This window comes from Cladophialophora psammophila (genome assembly GCF_000585535.1).
Source record: "Cladophialophora psammophila CBS 110553 chromosome Unknown aczJe-supercont1.11, whole genome shotgun sequence".
Taxonomy (NCBI): Eukaryota; Fungi; Ascomycota; class Eurotiomycetes; order Chaetothyriales; family Herpotrichiellaceae; genus Cladophialophora; species Cladophialophora psammophila.
This window is the reverse complement of record NW_006912932.1, coordinates 901,887-927,326: the sequence shown is the minus strand read 5'-3', so window position 1 is coordinate 927,326 and position 25,440 is coordinate 901,887. Positions and strand designations below refer to the sequence as shown.

The 25,440-nt window shown below is 52.9% G+C and overlaps 10 protein-coding genes across 10 annotated transcripts; 3 read left to right on the top strand and 7 right to left on the bottom strand.

The window, feature by feature from the left end:
* Positions 1 to 16: 16 nt before the first annotated feature.
* A1O5_07553 (uncharacterized protein) lies at positions 17 to 592 on the top strand (the record flags this gene model as incomplete). The annotated part of the gene is made up of 1 exon (XM_007748142.1): positions 17 to 592. One exon carries the CDS (start codon positions 17 to 19, stop codon positions 590 to 592), a length of 576 nt encoding a protein of 191 aa, XP_007746332.1.
* A 498-nt stretch (positions 593 to 1,090) lies between these two features.
* Positions 1,091 to 3,636, bottom strand: A1O5_07552 (uncharacterized protein; the record flags this gene model as incomplete). The annotated part of the gene is made up of 2 exons (XM_007748141.1): positions 1,091 to 3,474; positions 3,525 to 3,636. 2 exons carry the CDS (start codon positions 3,634 to 3,636, stop codon positions 1,091 to 1,093), a joined length of 2,496 nt encoding a protein of 831 aa, XP_007746331.1.
* Positions 3,637 to 4,425: 789 nt separating this feature from the next.
* Positions 4,426 to 5,373, bottom strand: A1O5_07551 (uncharacterized protein; the record flags this gene model as incomplete). Its single annotated transcript, XM_007748140.1, has 1 exon — positions 4,426 to 5,373. The coding sequence occupies one exon, from the start codon at positions 5,371 to 5,373 to the stop codon at positions 4,426 to 4,428; it is 948 nt and encodes a 315-aa protein (XP_007746330.1).
* Positions 5,374 to 5,848: 475 nt separating this feature from the next.
* On the bottom strand, positions 5,849 to 7,345 carry A1O5_07550 (uncharacterized protein; the record flags this gene model as incomplete). Its single annotated transcript, XM_007748139.1, has 2 exons — positions 5,849 to 7,250; positions 7,311 to 7,345. The coding sequence occupies 2 exons, from the start codon at positions 7,343 to 7,345 to the stop codon at positions 5,849 to 5,851; spliced, it is 1,437 nt and encodes a 478-aa protein (XP_007746329.1).
* Positions 7,346 to 7,800: 455 nt separating this feature from the next.
* Positions 7,801 to 9,993, top strand: A1O5_07549 (ectonucleotide pyrophosphatase/phosphodiesterase family member 1/3; the record flags this gene model as incomplete). The annotated part of the gene is made up of 1 exon (XM_007748138.1): positions 7,801 to 9,993. One exon carries the CDS (start codon positions 7,801 to 7,803, stop codon positions 9,991 to 9,993), a length of 2,193 nt encoding a protein of 730 aa, XP_007746328.1.
* Positions 9,994 to 11,159: 1,166 nt separating this feature from the next.
* Positions 11,160 to 13,589, bottom strand: A1O5_07548 (phospholipase A2; the record flags this gene model as incomplete). Its single annotated transcript, XM_007748137.1, has 1 exon — positions 11,160 to 13,589. The coding sequence occupies one exon, from the start codon at positions 13,587 to 13,589 to the stop codon at positions 11,160 to 11,162; it is 2,430 nt and encodes an 809-aa protein (XP_007746327.1).
* A 593-nt stretch (positions 13,590 to 14,182) lies between these two features.
* A1O5_07547 (uncharacterized protein) lies at positions 14,183 to 16,078 on the top strand (the record flags this gene model as incomplete). The annotated part of the gene is made up of 1 exon (XM_007748136.1): positions 14,183 to 16,078. One exon carries the CDS (start codon positions 14,183 to 14,185, stop codon positions 16,076 to 16,078), a length of 1,896 nt encoding a protein of 631 aa, XP_007746326.1.
* Positions 16,079 to 17,174: 1,096 nt separating this feature from the next.
* On the bottom strand, positions 17,175 to 18,881 carry A1O5_07546 (uncharacterized protein; the record flags this gene model as incomplete). The annotated part of the gene is made up of 5 exons (XM_007748135.1): positions 17,175 to 17,674; positions 17,782 to 18,109; positions 18,197 to 18,325; positions 18,412 to 18,493; positions 18,625 to 18,881. The coding sequence occupies 5 exons, from the start codon at positions 18,879 to 18,881 to the stop codon at positions 17,175 to 17,177; spliced, it is 1,296 nt and encodes a 431-aa protein (XP_007746325.1).
* Positions 18,882 to 19,687: 806 nt separating this feature from the next.
* On the bottom strand, positions 19,688 to 21,269 carry A1O5_07545 (lupus La protein; the record flags this gene model as incomplete). The annotated part of the gene is made up of 3 exons (XM_007748134.1): positions 19,688 to 19,985; positions 20,046 to 20,809; positions 20,865 to 21,269. 3 exons carry the CDS (start codon positions 21,267 to 21,269, stop codon positions 19,688 to 19,690), a joined length of 1,467 nt encoding a protein of 488 aa, XP_007746324.1.
* A 1,152-nt stretch (positions 21,270 to 22,421) lies between these two features.
* Positions 22,422 to 24,468, bottom strand: A1O5_07544 (uncharacterized protein; the record flags this gene model as incomplete). The annotated part of the gene is made up of 2 exons (XM_007748133.1): positions 22,422 to 22,650; positions 22,745 to 24,468. The coding sequence occupies 2 exons, from the start codon at positions 24,466 to 24,468 to the stop codon at positions 22,422 to 22,424; spliced, it is 1,953 nt and encodes a 650-aa protein (XP_007746323.1).
* Between the last annotated feature and the right edge of the window lie 972 nt (positions 24,469 to 25,440).

The window sequence follows — 25,440 nt, the reverse complement described above, 5'->3', positions numbered from 1 at the left end:
CGGGAGAGCTGAAATAATGGATTTACTGCCCGCCAGTGGCGTGGACGTAAACCACCGCCACCCTCGCATGGATACTCCTCTGCAGGCCGCACTCAAGCATACCGACCATGAACATCGTGCGGTAAGACTGAGTTGTGCCCGCAGACTCATCGAATTGGGTCACAAAATCAATGCCGCGCCGTCATGTGACAAGTATGGGAGGACTGCGCTTCAAGCTGCTGTTGAGACAGGCGATGTCGAATTCGTCCGGTATCTGCTAGCAGAAGGAGCAGAAGTAAACGCTCCAGCAGCTCCACTCTTTGGTGTCACAGCTCTACAAGCAGCCGCAATCAAGTCGTACTTGCGCATCGCCCAAATTCTTCTGGAACACGGCGCTCACATAGATGCCGACCCAAGTCCCTACGGAGGCAGACGAGCAATTGACGGAGCAGCAGAACGGGGACGCATCGACATGGCGAAGTTGCTCCTGGATAACTACGACGGACCCAGGCCCATTTCGGAAGTTTGCAAAAGTGCCGTGAGATACGCCAGAGAGCAGAACCAGTGGTATATGATGGAATTTTTGGAATCTTACAGGCCGCCACAAAAGTGATGAGACAAGTCCCAGCTCAGCTTGACAATATGGTCAATGAAGACCTTTCGCAGCTAAGCAAGAGACTGTGTCGGATTGTGCCGAGTTTCGAGAGCGCTGTCTCGCCGGTAGTATTTAGTGGGCTTGGGAGACCTGGGAACTTGCTACGTGGTTAAAGGACTCTAGGAAATTGCAAGCAACGAGATTCTGTGCTTCGGTCTGGGTCGGTCAGGCGCTCGCGAGGGGAGAGAGGATGGGTTCTTGACAGGCAAACAAAGTATTTATTCATTCACAATGGCAGACAAGACAGACCATTCTGCCCCCGTGTTCTATGCTCTATTCTCGATAGGATTCGTTAGAGTCGTAGCATACCATTATCATTTCTAGTCATCATGGACCATCAACATCATTTCAACGCATCACACATGCGGACATACTCTCCCTTGGATCCACCCTCCCCTCGACCTACAAGTAGCCCCCTAGCACCACCAAACGTTGATCAAATCCGCACCAGTCATTTCACCCTTCCCACACGCGCGCCGGCCGCGGCCACACCCTCTTATACAGCGCGACGGCGACGGCGTCGAGCGGCCCAATGTGCCCGTCAAACGTGGCCTTGAAGTACCCGTGTGTGCCGAGTGGCTCCTTGACGAAACCCTGGCGCCCCCGCTTGGTGAAGAGCGGCAGGGCCGCGAACCACAGCACGTCCGCCCGGTTGAAGAACATGTACCGCACCGTCACCAGCTTCTTGTGGATCTTGTAAGGGTGGCCCGTCAATACAACGCGCTTGGCGACCACGCGTGTCGAGGATGGTGGGAGCGTCGTCGCGGTACCGATTAGGCGGAGTGCTGATTGGGATGGTGTAGAGGATACTAGGGTGTTGGATCGTGAGTCGATTAGCGCTGGCGCTGCTGCTGTGTCTGGTGACAGGTGAGGTGAGCGACGTTGGAAGACGAGCACAGGAACAGAGCCCCATGTCAGCGGACCTATGAATGTCGCGATGGCGGTCCGCCCCGGGTGCAAGAAGCGGTCGAATTTGTGCACATCGTTCGGCGTCTGGCCTGCTCCTGAGAAGACCGGGTTGACGAGCAGTCGGCGATGGCCGATCTGGACGATCAGTTCGTCCTTGGATTTGATCGGCTCTTCGAGGTCTGAGCGCAGTGTCACGTTGAGATTGATGACGGCATGCTTATGTTCGTGTCTGAGGAGCGAGAACATGGACGACGGCTGCGGAGCACTCGATTGCAGTAAAATCGGCACGTCGCGCAGCTCGATCTCGACTTTCGTGCCGGCCAGCACGTCTCCCGCCAGGGACTCTTTCATCACGCTGTTGTACGACTTCCTGTACTCCGGCACTTGCAGCAGGCGCTTGTACTCTGCTGGCTCGTAGGGGGCGTCCTCGGCGTGGTTCCACTCGCTTGTCCTCAGGCTCTTCAAGCCGCGGTATTTCGCGAGTCTCTCGCGAGCGAGGACGTCCGGGTGCAGTTCGATTTCATCCGGGAACTCGAGGTCTTCTTCGGCTTCCTTCTTCCTGCGACTGGCGCGGAATTCTTCGAGTTGGCGCGCTTCTTCTTCGGCTTCGAGTGGGGCATCATCATTGTCGTCGTTGTCGATGTTCATTTCAGACTGGGGATATTCGGAAGGTGGTTTCGTTTCGATAACGCTTCCGCCGTCTTCTGCGTTGGTGAGGACCATTCCGCCACCGTTTTCAGTGTCTAGCGACCCTTGCCCGGCGTCCATCGCCACGTCTCCATCCCGATCTTCGTCATCGGTCATGTCGGATTCCGAGTCTGAGACGTCATCCAGGAACCAGGCTGCTTGGTAGTTGGAAGTCCCCGGGGGTAGCTTCTTGGGCGGAGGAGGCATGTGGGAGTTGTCGTCAGAGAAATAGTGATGATCATCGAGTAGGACGCCTTTGTGCTCGGTGGTAGCCACACTACTCGCCAAATCCTGCATTTCCGCCTGCTCAGGCGCCAATTCTGCAAGATCGTCCTGGTCCGCGGTGGGTTTCCATTCCTTGACAGGCTCATCTGCGTCCATCTCTTCTGCCTTCCTCTTTTGCCCTTGGCGGGGCACCTGTCGGACCAAAGAAATCTGAAAGTCTCCCCAGCCTGGGACATGGACCAGGCGATCCAGAATCAATGCTTTCCCTCGAATCGTCCCGATTAGCGTCACGCTGGTGGTGCTTGCCGCTTCATCCACTTGTTGACCCCAATTGGCTTGCTCAATCAGCATCCAGCTCCTGTCATCCCGCCAGCGGATTCCTCGCGTCGAAGCGGTGCAAAGTCGGCGAACCAGGTTGGTGCAATCTGATTTACTGTCCAAGCTGGACAATTTGTCAAGGGCGGGGAAATAACGACCCAGAGCGATGTTCATCTCTGTCAGATGTCGCATCTTCTTGGGCCCTGGTACTTTTTGATCCAGATTATTCACGACAGCAGTGACATTGGTGATGCCTTGGCCTTCAAGCGATCTCAGAAATAAGTCCTCCTCTTCGCCGTACTTTTGCTCCGCGTCTAGAACGAAAATCACCCAGTCCGCGAGCTTGCACATGTCCAGGGCGTTCAGCAGGTCGAACTTAGCTGGTAAATAGAGGAGATGGCGGCGAAAGCGATCGACTCGAACGGGGACCGTTCCGGAGGAGACGTTGGAGCCCGAAACATCGACACTTTCATTCAATATTCTGATGGTCGAGTACGGGTCGATGTCGGCGGAGAGTGGCACGACTGCAATGTGTTTTGCTGCTCCATCGGCGCCTTGGAATATGATCTCTTCTCCCTCTTTCTTATCCTTGTGGTGCATGCGCAGTTGCTTCGCTTGGTTACGTCTGGCCAATTTCGACATGACTTGTTGGTGGGGAGTCTTTCTCTGCCCTCTCTCTGGTCGCTGGCTCTCAATTTTGCCTGTAATGGAGTCAGTGAGAACTGTTTCTTCCCGGGAACGCCATTCACACCTTTGGCTAGATCCTTCAAGGCGCTCTTGGAGGCAAACCGCGATTTGAACGGTTTGTGGTCGACTTTTGTCGTACTTCTGTGGTGATGAACAGAAGTAGTGGTGTGTGCCATTGCAGCATTGCTTCCAGTGCCTCCTGCTTTGAATCTGTAAGGCAATGACATACCAGGTCTTATCCAGAACTGGGCTTTACAAACTGCAGCAAAATGGTTTCGAGAAATTATTTCTTTTCGTGTTGTGTGGGGTACGCGAAATTCCCCACTTTTCGTGGTTACATAAGAATGGACCCCTCATGCACTAAACCCTATCGGGCGGACGAGGCTGAGCTGCTTCAAGGATCTCACAGCTACATGTTATTCTCTGCACTACCACAATCTGAATTCGAAAGCGCAAGCTGCCCACTAACTGGCCAATCCTTGCTCGACGGTGACGTATCAGCAGCATTTCTCATCGAGGTATTATTATCGCGACAAGCAAGCCCGGAGATGGCCAAAATGAATGGATGCACCACCCGACTCTCTTAGCCATACGCCCACTCAAGCCATCTCTGCCTAGTCAACAACTGCGACAGTATGGGCCAGAAACGCAATCAACATCTGATTCTTTACATTTGATTCACGACTGAAAATATTCGGGAAATGTGGCCATGATCCACTCGAAATCATGAAGGCTAGTTTGGCTGACGAGCTACATACTGTGAAGTACACTGAGCAGTCTTATCAAGCAAGGCAAAGGTGGGTAAGCAGTTACCACATCACTACTAAGCTCCTTGAGGCTTGAGGAGTCGACTGAACCGTCAGGAGTTGTTTTATCACCCCGCATGCTTTCAACCCATGTCTGAAACAATTGCCGCAAAGATTGACAGTCGATGAAGCACTTCTTCCAAATCCAGCTGTCGCCTTCTAAACCCTGTTGGATCCTTCCCGGCTCAACAGCCATCTCATCGCTTCCATCATCTTTGGCCCCAGTCGCGGTCGAGAGTACTCTGTGGCATAAATCGTCCAAGCAGCATGGCCTAGATTAGGAAATATGTCACACCGCGTCTGCACGCCGTTATCTCTCAACGCCCTCTCGTAGACTAAGCCGTCATCCCTCAGGACATCCATGCCGCCTACATGCACGTATGTCGGTGGTAATCCCGCGTGCGGATTCCTGCTATTGAACGGTGAAAATAGGGGAGACCTGACATCCGGGCCAAGTGTGCGGATGATATGTCGAATGCTGTTCCGATTCAAGGATGGATTGTTCTTGCTGTCTTCCATCGAAGTCCATTCCTTTTTGTACTTTTCGGGAACAATCTCCTTTACGAGCAGAAGAGGGATGGACACGAATGCGCCGGTGAGTGGTGGCGTGAGACCGCGATCCTGCGCCAACTGCGTCAAAACAGCCGCCATGGTCCCTCCAGCTGAGACCCCACCGACCACGAAGCCTTGTTGAGGGTTTGCGCCAAATTCCCTGGCGTGTTGAGAAAGCCACACCAAGGTATCCCATGCATCTTGCATCGGGATAGGAAATGGATACTCGGGAGCAAGCCGATACGTCGCAGACACAACCACAGCGTTGAACTCGCTCGCAAAGTCTCGCGCTGGGCGAGTCATGTAATCGACACTGCCATTTGAGAACCCTCCTCCGTGGAAGAGGATGATGAATGGACGATGACTTTGGGATCCCAACTTGTGCCGCACAACTTTCAGCTCTCCTCTATGACCATCGGGGAGAGGTACAAAGGTGTAGAATTCTTCCAAGTCGCCGTGAAGAGGACCGAGGGTAGCGACGAGTTGTCTTTCTGCCTGTCGACGTGCAAGGCGGATTTGATCGAGGCTCTGGGGTGTAGACCGTCGGTGAAACATCGTGTGCTAACCGCCGAGCCGTGTCTATATCGCTGTCCTGGCTTGATTCTGGGATATCGTTGTGATCGGTATGTTGCTTCGTGCGCTGTCCGCTGAGGAATGAGGAAAAGAGCGTAGAAGAGCGAGGGCGAAACTAGAGGGGGCTTTTAAAGGGTATTTCTCTCTCCGAGAGCCCTTTTCAGCCTCCAATGTTTTCATTTCGCGTCATCTCGAAAGATAGTGCCAGATTGAGAAAATGCCCCCAGTTTTCTATCTGCTGGGGCGCCTAAAGCCAACCCAGGATGATGAAAGTGGTATGTCCTTTGGCTTTGCGTTGACCCCCTGATTAAATTTTACATACAACTGTGCAAAGAACAGTGTACAGTGAACAATGTTATCGAGGCCATCGGTCGGTAAAATCTACAGATCTATCCTTGTATGTACAGAGTGAGTGTGTCCAGAATAGCTCACTGATGATACCATGTCGTGCGTCGACTCAATCAGTGCCTACTAGGCGTCTCATCTCTGCGTTCACGGCTTGCATGGCCTTTTCGACAAGTCTATCGTCCACAATTCCCTTCTGCCACGAGACTCCTAGCACCAGGCACCCATCTGCCCCAGTGATTACAGACACTTGAATCGCACTTGCCGTAACACCGGCGCTCTGGGTGAATACCATCCTCCCTATTGCCACCCCTTCATCTTCCTCTGCCGGCGCCGCTGGCTTGAATAGTCCTAGATTGGACACTTCAAAGCTCGAGTCCCTGTCTTTGCCGACCTTGGATAGAAACAACTCTTGTTGATAATCATTCACATACCCTAGCAGCCCTACACCTGCATTCTGGCCTTTCGAGCTTAAGACGTGCTCAATGTTCTGGCGGGAGCGCTGGGCTTCGGTCCATGGTAAAAGATCTCGTCCTCCTTGTCCCGAGTCGCCGTGTTGGGGGAAGCGATCTCGTGTATACGTTTCGGACATGTCCAGAATCCAGACGCCCATGCTATCATCTGTAATCCTGGCATCCTCAGGCAGAAATCGACGGGCTGAAAGCGCACCGGTACATACGAGTTTGGTGGATTTCTCGGGTAGATGGGCAAAGAGCGCGCCGGCGATGAGTGTCTGAAGTGCACCGGTAATAGTCGTGCCATTCTCACGGCAGAGAGTCTTGAATGCTATTGTGCTTCGGGCCGAGAAAGCGAGATGTCGAACACATGATTGTCCAAAAGGTGCGGTACACTTGGAGCCTGTCCATAGACCGAGGTCGCGGGCGGACCAGATCTTGTTTTTGAAGAGAATAGTGAGAAGATACCAGGTTGAGACGGGTAAAGGGTGTAGTGATTCGAGGGCAGGAAGTAATGGTGTTGAAGGTGAAGGAATTACTGAGGTCGAAGGTAGGTCTGCTGGAGAGATGGAGAAGGACTTGGACAAAGCGCTATGGAAGGTTCTGTGGAATGCTATTCCCGAAGCTCCGTCACCTAGAGCATGGTGGTACAAAAAAGATGCGGTAAACTGAGAGGGATGAGCAGAGCTCGTCATGATATGTACTTGCCAAAAAGGATTTGGCGGTTCGTAAGGGACGCTGTGTTGAGTGCTAAGGAGCTCATCTAATTCAATGTCCCGCTCAACATCCGCGTCGAGATCAGAATCAAGTTGGCGTTCTCGGAAGAAGACACATTTTTGGAGTTGAATCTCTGGGAGACGAACGAAGTACGGATTCTGGGTACTCTCGTCTACAGGAATGGCCGAGAGAATAGGATGTTGAGCTATGACATCTCCCAAAGCTTTGTAGATGCAGTCTTTCAGCGGCTGAGAATGGCCCTTTGGGAGCCTGTACGAGGCAGTGACTGCTGGGCCAAGATAGAACTTCCAGTCATGGCGGGCTGTTGAGTAGCGCTCCAGCCTGCCTTACAAGGATTCGGTCAGTCTCAGAGAATCGGATATCTCATTGGACATGGTCAACGTACCAACTGCGCGCAACTTCTCAAAGCGCTCCATTTCAAGATCGTGGAACGGCAACACAGATGGTTGAATCTCTCCATGGGCGCGTTGACATCCAAACTGGGGCTTTTAGTACGAGCATTTGACTGTTGCCTGATACGTCCAGTCTGTGCGGGCAACATTGCACCGCCACATCTAATTTCAAACATTCATCTCGGCACGGGGATGTTGTGGGCTCGCTGAACAGCTCATTGGGATGCGAGGGGAAAAGGGGCTGCCACAAGGCTGGGATCCACCATGAGTTGGCGAGGCTTCTCGGATTAAGTATATATCCGAATCCCGACGATCACCTCGTTGGCCCATGTTCTTTGAATCCAGGGGTCAATCGTGAGGCTGTGTGACATGCCACTCCTTTGTCCGCTGCATCCATCTGACGACCAGAGATGACTCCTTAGCAAAAGCTGGCTATACTCGCCTCGTCGAACCATCATTCAACTCGAAAATAAACCGACATGGCCCGTGAGCGCGATGGTCTCCTGTCTGAGAAACACTACGATGCAGACGCCGTTATTGTTCCCTCCGATTCAGGATCTGACACCGAAGTGGAATTGGAGGGCGCAGGCCATGTCAAGGAGGGCGATAGAGATATTCTGAAAGAGACTGAAGAGCATGAGAGGCTTTTGCAGAAACCTTCGAGATTAGAGACAGCACGAGCCGTGTTTGGGCTCCACGAAGGAAGGCAAGATGGAGCAAGCACTGCCGCCAAAGTTCGGAGGCACAAGCGCAAGAAGTCGAGGAGAAGTGGAACGGAATCTTCAGACAAAATGTTTGAGATGGAAAGCGGGTTCAAAGACACCAGCTCTCAGTCCTCCACGGACACCGAGTTCGAGGGTACAAAGTGGGACAGACATGCTCCCAGAAAATCCCATCGTGGACGCCTGACAATGATATATCTGGCCATCGTTGGACTCTTCGTCGCCCTGCTGTTCGGCGCCTACAAGGCCTCTACGAAGAAACACCCTCTCGCGCCCACGGCTCACCGACTTACCAGATACAGCAACGGGACGCATATCTTCAGACCCACAACAATACTTGTATCTCTTGATGGCTTCCGCGCTGATTTTCTCAATCGCAACATTACCCCAGCGCTTCACGCCTTTATCGCGAGCGGTGTGTCCCCTAAATACATGCTCCCATCATTCCCATCTGTGACCTTTCCCAACCATTTCACCCTGGTGACCGGCCTGTACCCTGAAAGTCACGGCGTTGTCAGCAACCAATTTTGGGATCCCGTGTTGCAGGAGGAGTTCTGGTACACCAACATCAAAGTCTCGATGCAACCTAAGTGGTGGAATGCAGAGCCACTGTGGGTGACGGCCGAGCATCAGGGCGTCCGTTCTGCGATTCACATGTGGCCGGGTTCTGAGGCCCATATACCTGACGTGGAGCCGACATATGTGGACAAGTACAACGGCAGTGAAGCATTGTCTCGTAAAGTCGAGAGGGTTCTACAGTGGCTCGATCTCCCTGGTGATGATGACGAGGCTGCCGCCGCGCATGAGGACTTGCGACCACAGTTCATCGCTGCATACGTGCCGAACGTTGACGCAGATGGACATCTCTACGGTCCGAACAGCACAGAGATCAGGGCCACCATTGCCGATGTCGACAGCATGTTGACCTTACTAGTTGAGGGCCTTCTTGCGCGCAATCTGACCGAAATCGTCAATCTTGTAATCGTCTCTGACCATGGAATGGCTACGACTTCCACAAATCGACTTATTCAACTTGACGATCTCATGGACATGTCCTTAGTTGATCATATCGATGGCTGGCCTCTTCGAGGCCTGCGTCTCAAGAACCCAGCCCGCGATCTCCCCATACTCTACGAGCAGCTCTCTAAAGAAGCAGCAAAAGCAGGCAATTTTGAAGTCTATACCCTCGAAACCATGCCGGAGCGCTATCATTTCACCCAAAACGCCCGCATCGCCCCTTTGTGGATCATTCCAAAAACCGGCTGGGCAGTTGTGGAAAAATCTGACTTCGACGTCGCCGAAGCATTGAGCACGGGCAAAGAATATGCACCGAAAGGTCTGCACGGGTATGATCACGAGCACCCGCTTATGAGAGCTATCTTTGTGGCTAGGGGCCCTGCATTCCCACATGCACCCAACAGCCGAGTGCCGGTTTTTCAGAACATCGAGGTGTATAATATCATGTGTGATTCGTTGGGGGTTGTCCCGCAGGCGAATAATGGGACTTTAAGGCTTCCCTTGCAGACCGAGGGGTTGCATTCCGAAGGTGATACACCAGGATCGGAGGTAATTGCGGATCCAGTCGACGAGGAGAAACATCAAGAGGAAGACAGTCCTGATGGCGATCCGAATTTTCCAGTTGACCCTCCAACGGAACCTGAAAATGGAGACGAGGCTTCAGTTGACGTTCCAACTGAACCTGAAGTAGACGAGACGCCAGAAGATGAGACGCCAGAAGATGAGACGCCAGAAGATGAGACGCCAGAAGATGAGACGCCAGAAGACGAGACGCCAGGAAATGGGACAACCCCCAATGAAGACGAGGGAGCAAAGAAAGGAAGCTGGTGGAACTTTCTCCACGAAGAGCTCGAAAAAGCGAAAGAATGGGCCAAAGAGTTCATCGAATCGATCAAAGGTAACAAGAAAGGAGAAGGCGATCCGCCCGTATGAATAAGACTGTGGCACGAGTGAGCGTTAAAAGTGCATTTTCCCTTGTAAAGAAAGGAAGGAGGATGTCGGTTCCAAGCATGAACTGGGAAAGAAGCAAAGGATAAGCATGGTGGCCTATTATTGGCGCCTCAAGGCGACGGTCTTGCACACTGCAGCCAGCCACGCTTTGCTTCGCCGAAAACATCTGTCAATGAACCGTCAAAAGATGTTGACAGTCATACCGAGACAACTGTCTGTGCGACACGTGCCTTGCGCTTGCCTCCGTTGCCTGCCAAAGCAGTGGGCACAAAGGAAGCGGAAAACTCCAGAAAGGCATTGTCACTAGCTAGCTACAGGGTACAATCGCCAGCAAACCTCAGCGCACAATGCTCAGACTCATAGGGTCCAGGAAGTCGTCCCCTCGGCGAAGCTTGACCTCGACCTCGAACAACAATGCCCTGGGACGGAAAGAAGCCTACATGACGGGACGGGTGGTCTACTCGGGCCTTCTGAACTGCACTGGTGGCACGGCTATCAATAGACTGCGAGGCCGACCACGAACGAGCCGATACGGTGGTAGGTGCATGGTGGCGGCACAGTGCAGTGCGTTGCACAACCGCCTGCCCATGTGGCCTGAAGTGAAAGTGCCGAGATCGAGAATCACCCATCCATCCATGTGCTGTCTCATGTACGAATGCATGTATTTCTGAACCATTCTTCGATGTTATATCCCATGGCTCATAGATCAGGGGAAGGGAACAAGGGGCCGCTGGAGTGGTTGGGTTCAACCTCAGCACGTTAGCGTTTAGAAGGCAATTTTTGTTTTTTGTTTTTTTTTTCACGAACCATTTATTCTATCTCGCTCGATTGGACTGGAATAAATTGGACTGGGAGGCTCTATCTAGATGTAGTTGTTGAGAACATTGCCGGGTATAGAGATAGAAGTTCTCTTCATGCATAATGAATGGTCTTGCGAAATGGTATGTTCATTCTTGAAGACATTTCTAGAGTATTTGCTATCGTGTAAGGGATAAGCCATATATCAAATCCTTGTCAGGGGCTTCTTATATTCGAGTCTCTAAACTCTAGATTTGGAACCTCGTCTGGACACCCCGAGACCTTCCAGACGGAAACAGAATACGGAGTACACAGTTAGGCATCTTGGCCATCATCAATGCAGTCTCGCCTCATACAAAACTGTTCCCTATTCTTTTCATTCGCCCTTTCCATTCCCTGCTCGTCTTCTTCCCTTCTTTCTCCATCCTCACCTTCTTCTTCCTCTCATAAACGGCCCTCACAGTGCTCCTCACCCTTTCCTCGCCTTCCCTAAAATTCCTCCTCGCGAGCTCTACCACACTATCAACCTGATCGGGCGTATATATGAAATTCCATGTACTCATGAAGTCCGATTTATCGGGATCGACGTTTGGGACATCGGGATGCGGAAGGAGAGGGAAGTAGATTACGGCAATGCCGGCATTCGGCTGCATCAGGTGAAAAGAAGCGGAGTCTTCACTGTCACCGGCGTCCCAATTGAGGCTTTTTGAGGGCGGGGGTTCTTCGTCGCTGGATCTTTCGGCTGTGCTGCCTACCCAGACGGTGCAGGCGCCCAGTGTGCTCGCCGCGTCTGGATCAGAACCTGTCGTAGGGCTCTCCGGAGCGTTGTCCTTGTTCACAACTTTATTCTCGCGATCTCGCTCCCTCGCTTCGGCGAGTTTCGTGGCTGCTTCTTGCGAGGAGGTTGCTTGTGCTTCTTCAAGTGCTTTGGCATTCTCCTGAGGGTTCGGCAATTTCTTCGGCCATCCTGCACCGACGGGCCATCCTTTGATGCCTCGCTGTTTGGCGTACCCGTCGACCACGGAAAGCCAATTTTCCTTCTGGATATCTGCGGATGCATCGAACGCTATCAAGACATCGACGTCCCGGCCAGGCCGTAAGAGAGGGTAGATGGGCAGATTATTGCTCATTCCAGCGTCCATCAGCTGGAGGTGATCACTTTTGAAGACAGAGTCTGGACAAGTCGGGGGGAGTTGGCCTTCCATGCCGTACACGAAATTCGGAATAGTAGCCGGATCGATGGGGTGAATCTTGATGAGGTCTTCGTTCTTCTCTTCAACCAGGAGATTCACCCCCTCGAACCCCACCATCCCGATCAAAGCGGGCTTGATCTCTTTGTAGTAGTGCGCCAATGTAGCGCAAAAGGCCGACCCCCAAATCCCAAGAAGAAGACTTTGCCGGATTTCTGGCAGGGCGGCACCGGTGTCGAGCAATAGATTTCGCCCATATTTGAAAGGCCGACCTAAGCTCCAAGTTGGTATGCCAGCGCCAAACTCTTCACACCACACCTCCCATGGGTGCATCTCTATCCATTGAAACCATGCCTCCTTCTTGGCTTTCTCCTTGATCTTTTGCTTGAGAGCCAGGTTGTCTCCGGATTCCTTCTCCTCCTCCACGTCCACAGGTATTTCATGTCGGACGGCAGTGTATATGGGCATAGGGAATTCGCCATTCTCAATGTATATTCGTTGATTTGACAATTTCAGATCTTGATCATTAACGTCGAGATCGCCATGTGGTACCAGAAGCCTCGCGGCGAGCAAGAGACTGTAGACATCCACGAGACCAAAAGAAGCACCAGGATCACCTTTTAGCTTCTCGACGAAGCCACTGAGGATGAACTTGTTGGTCGGAGCACTCGTGACGAGCTTCAATGCTGGCGGCGGAAAAGCAATATGGGTCCCAATTCGCGACTTTATGTGCTTCAGGAGTTGCCTGTGGTCTTGCTTACCCAGGGAGGAATAGAATAGTGTCTGCAGCCAGCAGCTGCCGCTGACTCCGGCGGTGTATGTGACACAATCAAACAGACCGGCCTCTTGAGCGGACAGGTAGCTGCTTGTGCCGGCCACCATCGCCCGCAGGCCACCACCACTCCCACAGATCGCAATAGTCGGCACGTCATCGGGGTGGATTTCGCTCTCGTCGAGACCGAGATATTTTGCCAATGCCTTTACTACGTGCTGCCTCCTTTTGCGCCGAAACTCCAATTCATCCTTGCCAAGAGTGTCTCCAACACGAACGGTAGCATTCCACTCGATTTCCGGATTGATGCTAGGGTCATGCGCCTCCTGCCAGATCTGATCTGCCAGCGTTCCTGGCTGCATCGAGAGTTCGAATTGAAGCTTTTGAAATCCGTCAGGGAGGGCCTTGGCCCAGTTTGGCACAACCCGGTCTGTGATCTTGTCGCCGACGGTGCTCCAGTCTATCCTTGCAATACCTTCTTTGACATTGTGGAAGTTCCTCGAGAAGGAGGCCCAAGCATTTTCGTCATCGCTTTCAAAGGCGGGGGCATAGTGATCAGGGTCGTTTGTTCTGTCAATGATGGTTGAGTCCCCTCTTTTGGTGGCCCGTTTGGGGTTGTCAGCTTGCGCATAGTGGCTTTGCACACGGCGAGCGTAGGCTATGAGAGAGGCATCTTGAGGGACATGGGCGCCTGGAGGGCTGTCGAGCTTGATCGGATTGGACCTGCGCGTTGAGCTGTGAACCGCGGCGCAAGCGACTGCGGCCAAGGCGGAGTAGTGCAGGTAGCTCGAATTGAGGAAAAGCCTCGCAGCGCTCATATTCAGAAGAGCGCTGCATGAAAAGGGGATTAGCAGATGTCAAATTCCATGCTTGTGTGTATGAGAGAGAGAGCGAGAGGGACTAAGCTTGGGGGTTTAGACGACAAGCCTCATGAGGTTTGGTGGTGTTGGTGGTGTTGGTGGTGTTTCTACGGAGTGCTCGGTATTTTGTTGGGATGATCAGGTCACAATGACGTCGCGGCGCAGTTACCGCCAAGAAACTTGTAGGCGGTTCCTGGACTAAACCGGGACTGGCAACCGCCAAATCAAACTTCAAGCAGCCTGGTAATTAGCCCTGGTGGCCCAAACTCGAAATCCGTTCGCCGTGCTGCCCGTCTCACATCTTTACTACTATCATCTCACGAATATCCTTATCACTTTTTGGTATAGCCCAAACAGACGACTAGAGAACGCACTTTGTCGAGCCTGCTCCAGCGCCGATCACCATCTTAACGCAACCGGGGCCCCCGCAAAGATGTAAAGCTGTGCAGCACAGACTGACACCGCTTGACGCTGTTTCAGACCAGAGTACATGGGCACAGGTGCCCACCGGACATTTTGTGTGGCGTGCGTTCGTGCTTGAACCCTTGAACATGGTGGGACCAAGAAATGCCGCCTTCGCCGAGGAGAGCGCCGAGGTTGAAGTTCTCCTGGCTTCCTTAGGAAAGACGAAAGATATCACCAAGCGCATAGCGGCCAGTCTGGCGCGGCTCGATGTCAGCGGTAAGATTGTCAAGGATGCCATCGGGCCCATCTATAGCAACACGCAGCAACTTCAGATCACCAGTCGGAATATCGACAAGGTCAATGAAGCCATCGAAAAGCTCAAGCAGCCGCTCGACTCCAGAGGCCGCGAGGAGAGCATCATCCGAGCAGGGCCCAAAGCTTCGGGACTGCCGCAATATCTCAGCGCCTTGAAGCGTATCGACAAGGCTCTCACTGATCTAAGCTCGACAAACATGAGGGCCAACCAGCAGGCTGTTTCCGATTTCCACAGCCTCTTGTCCACCGGCGTCAACCAGTTGAACGACATGTACCGGCAAATGCTGCAGGAGGACGCTCAACCGGTCGAGCCTCTGCATCACATCACCAAACAAATACCGTTCCCCACGTTCTCCCAAGAAAAAGCCCAGTCTCTCAGTCAAATAGCTATGGCAATGGCTTCAGCTGGAGCGCATTCGGCTAGACTGGGTCAACGGGATGATGACGCGGCAACTCTGATTTACGTCGAAGTGAGGGGAGACTACCTTCAAAACAGCCTCCAAAACCTAGCCACGGCCTCAATCATGACCTCGAAGCGGCGAGGAAATGATTCGGGCATCTACCGAGAAGGTTCGAGTGGCGTGGGGGCGTACGCAAATGGTATCGAAGGTATGTTTCTCGCAGAAGCAGAGAATACGTCCCGGATATTCCGCAACGATCCTGGGCGGGTCTTCACCGTGACTTGCGGCAAAGCCCTAGCGACCTTCACGCGTACTCTGTCAGAGTTGAACAACGGGATCAAGCCACGCATCTTGAGCGATTGTTTCCTCGCCTACGAAATCCTAGATCTCTTCACGCCTCTTAGCTACCGGCTCGAATCACGAACGGGTCAGCTGCGATCACAATTTGCGGATGCACTTCGCCCAATACGAGACACTGCTCGCTCATCGTTCAGCGACATACTGAGTCAAACCAAGAAACAAGCCGAGTCGATTTCAACCCTCCCGCCAGACGGTAACACAATCCCACTGGTCTCACAAACAGCCTCCCGCCTTCAAAACCTCGCTATATTCGAGCGGCCCCTGCTTGCCCTGCTCTCGTCCATCGGTGACGGGAACTGGAAGTCCACCCCTGGAATGGCCTCCCAATCTACCCTAAATCTCGAACTAACCCCTTCCACCGAAAACCCAACTCTACTCTCGCACTACCTCATCGACATCGTCGACGCTCTCCTCTCGACCCTCAACGCGCGCTCTCAAGTTCTCCACCCTAAGAAACCCATTCAGGGAATCTTTCAACTCAACAGCGTCGCCGTGCTCACTCGGGCAGTCCAATCCTCACCAGACCTCGCTCGCTATCTAGGGATCTCCCCACACAACGCCAAACTTGACGCCTACCGCAAGGCGGGTTCGTCGCTGTACTTGACGGCGTGGCGCGACCCTTGCAACCAGCTCTTCGACCAAATCCAGACTTCCTCCGGCTCGCGCCCCTTATCCGGACAGGCCATCGATTCGACGTCGATAATAAAATCCCTCTCCTCCAAGGACAAGGACAAGATCAAGGAAAAGTTCAAACTCTTTAACAGCAGTTTTGATGAGTTGATCACCAGGCACAAAAGTCTGCACATGGAAGCCGAGGTTCGGTCGCAATTGGGAAGGGAGATTCAGGGCATGATCGAGCCGCTTTACACCAGGTTTTGGGACCGGTATCATGAGGTGGACAAGGGCAAGGGCAAAGTCGTCAAGTATGACAAGGGCACCTTGAGTCAGATGCTGGCCGGTCTTTAGGAGAGAATGCGGACAAACAGGGTGATGGTCGTGTCGGTGGTTGTGGCCGGCAAGAGCAGGAGAGATGGAAACGGCGGCGGTTGGATGAAATTGTCGGAGTGAATTTGATGGATTGCTTTTGAGATGCAGTTGACGTTTTGTTGGAAGATTGCTAATAAACACGCAAGACGAAAATGTCAAATGTCAAAGACAAAGTCGCTTCTGGGAATTTTTTTGGGTCGCGTGGAAAGAAAGAAAGGACGGGACAGTGGACATGTCATGTCATGTTGGGTGCAGCGGCTGACGAGCGAGCCTTGAGATACATATGTACGGTATTTACAAAGATGACCTCCATGTTGGATAATCACATGTCGCTCTCCCTTCTCCCTTCTCCCTTCTCCCTTCTCTGTTCTCTGTTCTTCGAACAGTGTCCTGTGTAGCGTGTAGCGCTTCTCGATTTCCTGCCTTGCGCCTTTTCATAATCCTACTGGGTATTGATGAACCCCCATCCATGCCCATCGCAGTCGAGTAACCAACCCGCCCTTCATATCTTGAGCTTTCAACCTTTGCAAAACGCCAGACGCCAGCCGTTGAACGACATATCCAGAACAATGCAGCTCCCGCATGCAATAATGACAACGATAGAATGGTGACTATTATGATGCCGGAGTGACAGCTCCAGCTCCAGCGCAGCCGTCTTGCCTTGCCCTGCCCAGCCAGGCCGGTCCGTCGAGCATGTTTGTTCGTTCAATCAATTAGTCGAATACACCGTACTCCGCACAATAGCCTCGCTCGCTGCCGCGGTAGTCAATAGTCAAACCGTCCTCAGTGTTGGTCCACTTGCTCGCTTGTTTTTTTCGCAGTCTGAATAGAATTCATCAACATCGCACAGGACCGAATCCTCTTTTAAAGAAGGACGGAAAGAATACAAAAAGGGCCGGATGGATGGGCTGGGATGAGATGAGAAGGGCCTGTCCTTTCCAGCCCTGCAGCCCGCGTCCTGTTCCAAGTTGTTTAAGTCCGCGGCTGCCTGCCTGTCGTATCATCTCGATCTGATTTCCCCTTTCTTTTTTGATTTCTGGTTGTTTTTTTTCTTGGCCAATATTTTTGGGGTATCTCAGGGCTTGCGAAATAACTCGACAATGCTCTTCTCCTCCCTTTCCCTATCCGGGTTAAGAATGAAGCGCACCGTTCCTTCGCGCCCCCTCTCGCCGACGCGCTGCTTTATCCCGGCGACAGAGCCGGACCCAGACCCAGATCCAGACGCCGCGCCTGTGCTGCTGCCGCCGCCGCCGCCAGAAGCAGCATTCGTGCTCGCGCTGCCTCTGCGCGGACTCGTCACGTCGCGCGGACTTACGTTCTTGCTCGACGAGCCGGACTTGGAGCCATTCATGGCGCTTATGCCGTTGACGCTGTGCCCGTGGTGGCTGCCCTTCGCATGGTCCGCTGCGGATCCGCCCGTTTCCACCCAAGCCGTGTAGCGTGGGATCTTCTTCTCCTCGGACTCGACGTTCAGCGGGATGCGCACTTCGAGGAACGTGTCGACGGGGAAGGATGTCCCGGTTGCCGTCAAGTTGCGATGGTGGGTGTAGAGTTCGAGGAGGTCAAGAAGAGTTTCTAGAGACAGAGGCAAAAAATGATTGTCAGTACGCACTAAGTCTTGCGAAGACTTTTTTCTTTTTTCTCGGAGTTGCTTTAGGGTGATATTGTCGAGGAGGACTTACCCATCACCATCCCTCGCTCGACCTTCCATTCCCTGTAATCCGACCCCTTCCAGATCCTCTCGTGTTCTTCCCCAAGCAACCGTCCTGCAAGCTCGAGACAAGCAAACGCCATCGTCGCCGTTGTCTGCTTCAGTGGCGCCCAAGTCCTGTACAGGTCTAGCGAAATCGAATATGCTGTCTTGACCACGGGCGAAGTTTTGGGGAAAGAGTAATGTTTAGCAAACTTGATGAGGAGGTCTTGCGGGTGGCGGTTGCGGAAGTCGAAGCCAGCAGCTTCAAGTATGAGTCTTTCAAGGCCGATTATTGTGCGGGAGTGGTGTTCGAAGACCTGGAATAGACCAAAAATTCGGGTAAGCAACAGGGGGGAGGAAGGGAGCAAGCAAACTATGGATGAGGAATAAAGGGGACAGCGTACCTGATCATCCGGTGACAAATGCTCCGTTCTGGGGACTTTCACGTTATGTGCCGCACATAGAATATCTCGCGATTTCTTGAGTGTGTCTTCGACCTTGCACGCCGTGAAAAGTGCCGCTGCTGAGGCGTCCTGATAGTAGCGTGGGTGTCAGCAACCCAGGTGGTTCAGTGGGCGGACAATTCTTCAGAATTTGCAAATTTGTAGCGCGGGCTTACCACAAAGCTGTACTCTCCATCTGAATGCTGTAACCGGAACTTGTGATAGTATACAACGGCTGTGTTGAATGTCCTGACTGGCCTGGATGTGGACAAGACACATTAGTCATGTACCCTCTTATGTTCCTGAGGAGCACCGGTGCGATTCTGAAATGACTTCGGGCTACGTGGCAGATCCATTCTGAATACCAAAGAGACGGAGGAGATACCCACAATTTCAATGCTCTCCTCACATTATCAATCCATTGCACTCCCGCCAATCTCAAGTTATCCTCTCTCGCCTGGCTGACCCCGTTCTCCTTAAGACACTTTTGGATCTCCTGCTCAAAGACGTAGCATTTGGCGACTTGGACGTAATTTGGGAGCGGACCATAGCGCCTAGACGGTCCTCCCGTTGCTGCAAACGTATTGGTCGAAGTTGATGACGTGGCCCCTTCACCACTGGGAGCAGGACCAGCAGCTCCGTTCATTGTGCTGTGACGACGATGGTGATAAGGGGAGATGCCACCACATTCGCACTGAGTATCCCAAGTCTGCGCGTGTGGCGAGGGAAGGGTGTACTAAATTGCGGCACTGAAATACCCTGGTGTCGATGGCGGTGAAGGCGAATGTTGGATTTGGAGGTCTTGGTCTTTATTTCGAAGATTTCGATTAGCAAGACTTGCCGGCTTTGAGGTTGGACGTGTTCATTCGAGGCTCGAAATTGAAGATGCTGAGAAACTTTCGAGGGTGACAGGGCAGGCCAGCTCTGATTCGCCAGCCTTATATGGTCACGTGCTCAGCCTCGTCAGGATGTCCAGATGTTGCGACTGCTTTTGCTTTGTACTGGATGCACGGCATCTCGTTGTACAAGTTGGATACAAAGTCGCCTTGGATTAAGAACAACAAGCAAACATGAAGTAGCAGCAAATAACAATCAGCGTGCAGAGTCTTGTATGCCGGCCGGAGATCACAGTGAGTGGGTGCAAACATTGAACGGCGCAATCTATTTCAAGACGAGGCTTTGGAGATCTCGGGGTTTTAATTCATATTCATTACTTTTTCTTAGGTGTCAACATTTCATGATAACAGAGTACATGAAGCCGCCCAATTTTGGTTCTTGCTGTTTGCCGCTAGATAAGAACGCCCTTCTATAGCAACGCTCACAACACCTCGATGGTAATGCGCAATGGTACATACCCAGGAGGATTTGGGCAGTGATCAGGACTGCAGCTCCTCCTATCCGAATTCCGTAATGATATCAGTCATTCTGACAAAGTTGCCGGGTCGTTCATGGCTATGAATCGCCATTGACCCGCGGAGCCTCAGACTTCACATCCACTTTTTTAGTCTCTCGCTCAGCGTCAGCCTCGTCACCATCGTCTTCTCGGGCTCGCTTCTTTCCAGCGGGAGCTTTGGTGTCGGCTTGGACTGAAGAAGCATCGGCGTCGCCATCTAGCTTGGTCGACTCAACATCATCAACCGCTTTCTGCTCCTTCTTGTTCTCGGCTTCAACCGCGGCTTTGGCCTTCGCGAGAGCTTCTTCACGACCGCTGTCGTTCTTGACCGCAGTAGACTTGACCATCGGAATGCCCCTGATCAACAGTTCATTAGTCCTTGTAGATCTTCCAGAACAACAACAGGGATCGACTTACCTATCATCAGTCTCAGGTCCTTTGGTTCGATCACCTCTGTTATCGCGACCACCTCGGTCACCTCGTCTCTTATCATCTCTGAACCCACGCTTCTGGTCTTCGTCCCGACGTGTTCTCCAGTCCCTAGTATCTTCGTCACGCTTGCGCTTGCCTCCATCTCGGCCACCGCGATGGTTGTGACGATCTCGTCTGCCTCCCCTCTCATATTTGTTGTTCGACGTGATCTTGCCTGCCTTGAGATCCGCCGTCTTCTTACTAGTGTACTCTGTCTTGCTCATGATGAGGAGGTCATTTCCATTGAATTTCGGCTTAGGTTCCAGTGCTAGGAATGACTGTGCCAGCTCCTCCGTGTCAAACTCCACAAAGACACTGCCCTTGAAAAATTTCTCGTTGTTTCGTCTCAGACGGACTGCTCGAGTAGGACCGTATGGGTCAAAGAATGCCTCAATGTCAAATTGGGTACTTGAACTCTCTTCACCGAATCCCTTCACGTACACGGTTCGGGGGTCAGCTGCTTGCGGAAGGGCTTCAAAGAAGTTTTCTGGCAATGGCTCTTTTCGGCGCACGTGGGTGTCATCATCAGTGAGTTCGAGTGTTTTGGAGTCCCGCAGGGCCTCGACGATGGCCTCAAAGGGCTGAAAGCGGCGCATGCGCTTGAATTTGTGGATTTCTCTAAGATCGACAGGCTTGTTCGCGACGCCACCAGTCTGCTCGAAGAGGAATTTGTCTTTGGGGAGGTTCGAATCCGAGAAGTAGAATTCCACCTATCCGACTGATAAGCCTCTCGCCCCGTTTGCAAGGCTTTTGGGGTGCACATACCTGTTTCCGAATAGCAACCGGGTCATCGGTAACCTCTAGCGTCGTGAGGTCGGACTTGATGTTGTCGCGATAGGTTCGAGAGTCGTGGTTGTTGTGACCGCCTCGACCTCGACCTCGACCCCGACTGTTGTAGTCTGATCGACCACGATCGCGGCGCTCACCATTCTTCTCGGTAGCATCATTCCCCTCATCTGCCGTCTCCTTCGTTGCAATACTCTCGGGCTCTTTGAGAGCTTCTTCCTCGGAAGGTTTTGACTCCGCAACGCCATTTGTTTTCTCGGGCTTATCTTCGAAGGCAGCTTCGCCTTCCAGCTCAGCTAGCATCTTCTTTGCCTCCTCAGCGGCCTGCGTATTCTGGTCTACTGGCGTCTGGAGCGCCTCCGTCACTGCTTCCTCTGTAGACATCTTCACACGCTTGCGGCGAAGGCGCCGGAAGTAGGGTAAAATGGAACCTTGGGGTTGGACGCAGGTGGGCGACTGTTCAATGGTGCGGGGAGCGCAGCAAATAAGGGAATACAGGTGACACAGGTGACTCAGTTGGACTCGGAGTGATCTGTGAGTCAAAAGCCGTCAACCAAGCAAGCGCAGGACGCAGATCCAGCCTGGAGAATGTATTGGAGGAGCTACAAAGACAAGAGGCAGTGCATGCGAGTGTGTTGAATTTTGGCGGATCCAAAAGGCACCAAAAGACATTTTCACCGGGAAAAATTCAAGGGACTGCGGGGATGTCTTGGCGGCCAGGCTTTGGCCCAGCCTCGCGAATTGTTTACTTCATACCTCGTATTCATCTATTCACCTATGGTCATTCAAGCCGCATTGGGCTATTAATATCGCGGACGACATTATTCACATAATGAATGTTACTGTGTGATATTCATTTCCGCTGTTGTGCTGAGGCTGCCCTCTCGATGACGCCGACTATGACGCTCCCCCAAAATTGAATATTACTCACAGTGCTCGCTGCACCGCCATGCAAGTCATGAGGCTCCAAGTCGAAACTTTACCAGGTACAAGCAGGTCAGGTTGTCGGTACGCTTTATTGATGCCACGGCCTCAATCTTTCGGGACGGCCGCCACATTTTCTGCGACTCTTACCATGCTAGAGTGAAAAACTCTCAGAATCGTGACTTGCGTTGCATAAGAGGCTAAAGAGCTAACTGCATAGGTTGTCACTCTCGAAAGGAGGCCCATTGCCCGGATGCTATTTAATGTATAAACAGCAAGAGAGAACACAAGCACAAGTACTAACCATTATAACCATCATCGTCGTAATCGTCGTTATCATGATAACTCCCACGCCAGACCGTATTAACCTATTCCACAAGGCAAAAAAGGAAGAGCCATTCCCAAGCGCCGTCAATTAGGTATGATTTCCCATTCCCCCGGCTCCTCCTGGCGATAGGTCATGTCTCCAGCCAGCGACGACGCCAGCCTTGCTCCCTTTGGTGTTCCGGTTCATCTCCGGCTTGAAGAGCTTTCTTCATGGGCGAAAGTTTTGCTATTTATTTTTTTGGTGCGTGTTAAAAAAAAAGAAGCAGAAAAAAAAGGAGGGTCTAACTAGCGGGGGCCACCTGGAGGCAGGAGCGGCTGATCCGCGGCAGACGGCGTGACGACGCTGGCGATCTGCGTCTGCATGCCGGTCCCTGGCTTCTCGGTCACCGCTTCGCTCTGAGGCTGTAGTCCGAAGTATCCGTTCGTACCGTTGGTCGCGGGGACGTCGACGTTTTGCATCGTGCCGCGCGGCGACAGCGGTGTTGGCCCGATTCCGACAGTCACTTCCCTGTGTCTGTGGAGAGGTCAGTCACTTGATTCCAAAGGTTCGTTCGTGTATGTAGGTATGCACGTCGAAACCAGAAAGGGGGTTAATAAAATTGACGTACTCTGCTCCTCCCCAACTGAGGGTTCTACTCCCTCTGTCGAACCGTGGCCTGAACATGCCCTGTTCGAGGTCTCCTTTCTTGACCCAAGGTCGATCGTCGCGGCGGTTGCATTCAACGTCATTGATCCCCGTGGCCTTCTCGTGCAGGCAACTGTACAGCACCGTCGCTTGCAGGGCCTGGATGCGGTACCAGGAGAAGGGCAGGTCTGTGAGAGCCCAGACGATCACCTTCATGGCTACTGTCATGACAGGGACGATGATGAGGGCAAGGATCGACAGCGTTGACACGTTGCTGCTCCAGATGACGAACTCGTCGACTCCAGGGCTTGGCTTACCGTCGGATTCGATAGCTAGGTTCGGTATGCCGTAGTTGTTGGTGGAGAATAGGGTGGTGTCCGTGAGCGTGTTCATGGTCGCGATATATGAGGCGAACACCAGGCGCTCTAGATCGCCACGGAAACTGGACGAGCCGGCGTCGAACTTTTCGCCCAGTGAGGTATCGGTAGACGCGAGTGCGGAGGCGCCCAAGCGAGTAGCTAAAGTCACGATCTTCGGCAGCGACAGAAAGCGGGCCAAGACATTTTGCAGGCCCGTTGAGAGGTCCAGACCGGGAAGGGAGGTCGAATCAAGGGCGATAGCGGTACTCTGGTGACCTCGGTATGACCAGACGTCGTTCTGCCAGCATGAAAGTGCCGGTCGCCCCCCTTTGACGACGAAGCCTACATCGTTGCCACCATCAGGGACAGTTAGATACCAGGGATCTGTGCCGGCCGTGATGCTCTCTCGCTGCACAGAGGAGACTAATGCACCCCAGGTCCAGTTTCCTGCTGGTCCCACGGGGGACGGCAGGCCCTGGAAGAAATACCCAAGGGGCCTGGCGCTGTCGTAGAACGAGACGTTTTGTGTCCCTTGGCTGGGGTCATTGAAAAGCAAGTATTCGTCACGGATGATGTTGGAGTCGTCTGTAGATTCGGCAAGCAGCCAGGAATAGTCGGTCTGGCATGAGCCTTCGACGCTCAGGACGAGGTCGGGATAGTGTTGCAGGCCAAAGTCCACGCCCGTGATGTTGTAATGATATGCCACGCGTATGATGGCCTCGCCGTCACCGAGGTCTTGTATCGTCTCAGGCGGATCGATTGAAACGTGGGTATTGCCCGTGGAGTTCGCTACCAGGACGCTCCCCGATGCGCGGAATGCCGACGGTGCTTCGAGCGCATTGATCTGCACTTGGTTCTTCTCGTTGAAGGTGTCACTCAGGGCTGGAACGTAGATGGCAGCGGCTGAAACTGGAGCGGCATTGTCGATGATGATGTATGGGGCGACTTTGATGGGGATGGCATAAATAGCGACCACAAAGCCAGCTGCCAGCAGCGTCCACCAAAACAAATGCACCCGTCGTCGGTCTTTGATCTTGAAGAAATAGGAGCCGGTAAGTTTGCAGATGACGCTCGGAGAGTCCTTTGCGTTCCAAATGCCCGTGGCAATCACCCCGCTGTTATGGCTGTGTTTCTCCTTCCCCAAGAAGAGGACGACGCCAAAAAGGATGAGAATGACCCAGAAGTCGATTATTATCAACTGCACCATGAAGGTGTATGCGGAATTGAGTTGGTTGGCGACATTGGCAGGAACCGAAATGGCGTCTCTGGACCCGTGGTCCGTGGGCATAGAGAAGCGACGCCATAAGTGATAGGTCTGCCGCCCGGGATTGAGACTGGAGAAAACCATGGCTGCTTCAGCTAGTCCTTCTACAGTTGAGAGGTTATGACTGCTGACGAAGACGGATGAGTCCCAAACGGAGCGTGCAAGGCTGGCAAGGTATTAGCTATTCCCATGTATAGGATCTTTTTTTGCGACGAGGGAGACGGGTTCTGAGGGTTTGGCTTCACTGGTGTCTAAATGCATCCAAGCCGGGACTTGCGGCTGCAATTGAGGCTGCTACTGTACCTCTCTAATGGCCACATGCGCGGGTCAGCAGAAGCCTTTACTCAAAATGGAGCGAGCGATGCATTTTTGGGGTCCAGAAGGGAGATGGATTCCCTCAAGCCCCAGCGCTTCGTCCAGGCTCTAGCAGATGCCCATGCAGTTGGGTGACTCGTCTGTCCATTCGGACAAATCATCAGCAACCGAAGCTTCGCCGCGACAACGGTTCGACATGATGGTGGTTGTGTGTGCCCGATATCTGTTCGTGTCTGCGAGGGTTCCGACTGGTACTAAGGAACCAGTTGACTGAAGATCGACGGCCAACAGTCGCAGTTCGAGAGGGCGCAACCTTGGTTGGACCGGAGCATGTCAATACTTACTTAGGGTGGATATGGTGGTGTGCCAGCGTGTCTTTGCAAGCCACCATCGTGGACATTTTGGGAGAAGGGAGGGATGGGGACGAGGAAAGGGACGTCGACGGTTCCAGGCTCAGGGCGGGACCCATCGGCATGGCGAGCTCGCTTGTGTAATTGGCGGAGAGATGCCTTGTGCTGTGGGGCCTCTGGCCAATGACAATGCAATAGACGAGTATGGGTGGATCCTCATTATCTCCTATTGGCCACATCGAACATGCAGGGCGAACAAGAAGTCGGCGACTCGGGCACTTCCGTTTGTTTGAAAGCTTTCAATGACGATGACCCCGGATTTCGGGGTCCCCATCAGCCTACCAGTTCGGTGCCAGTCTGTGGCAGCCCTCCTGACAAAGCAATTGCAGCA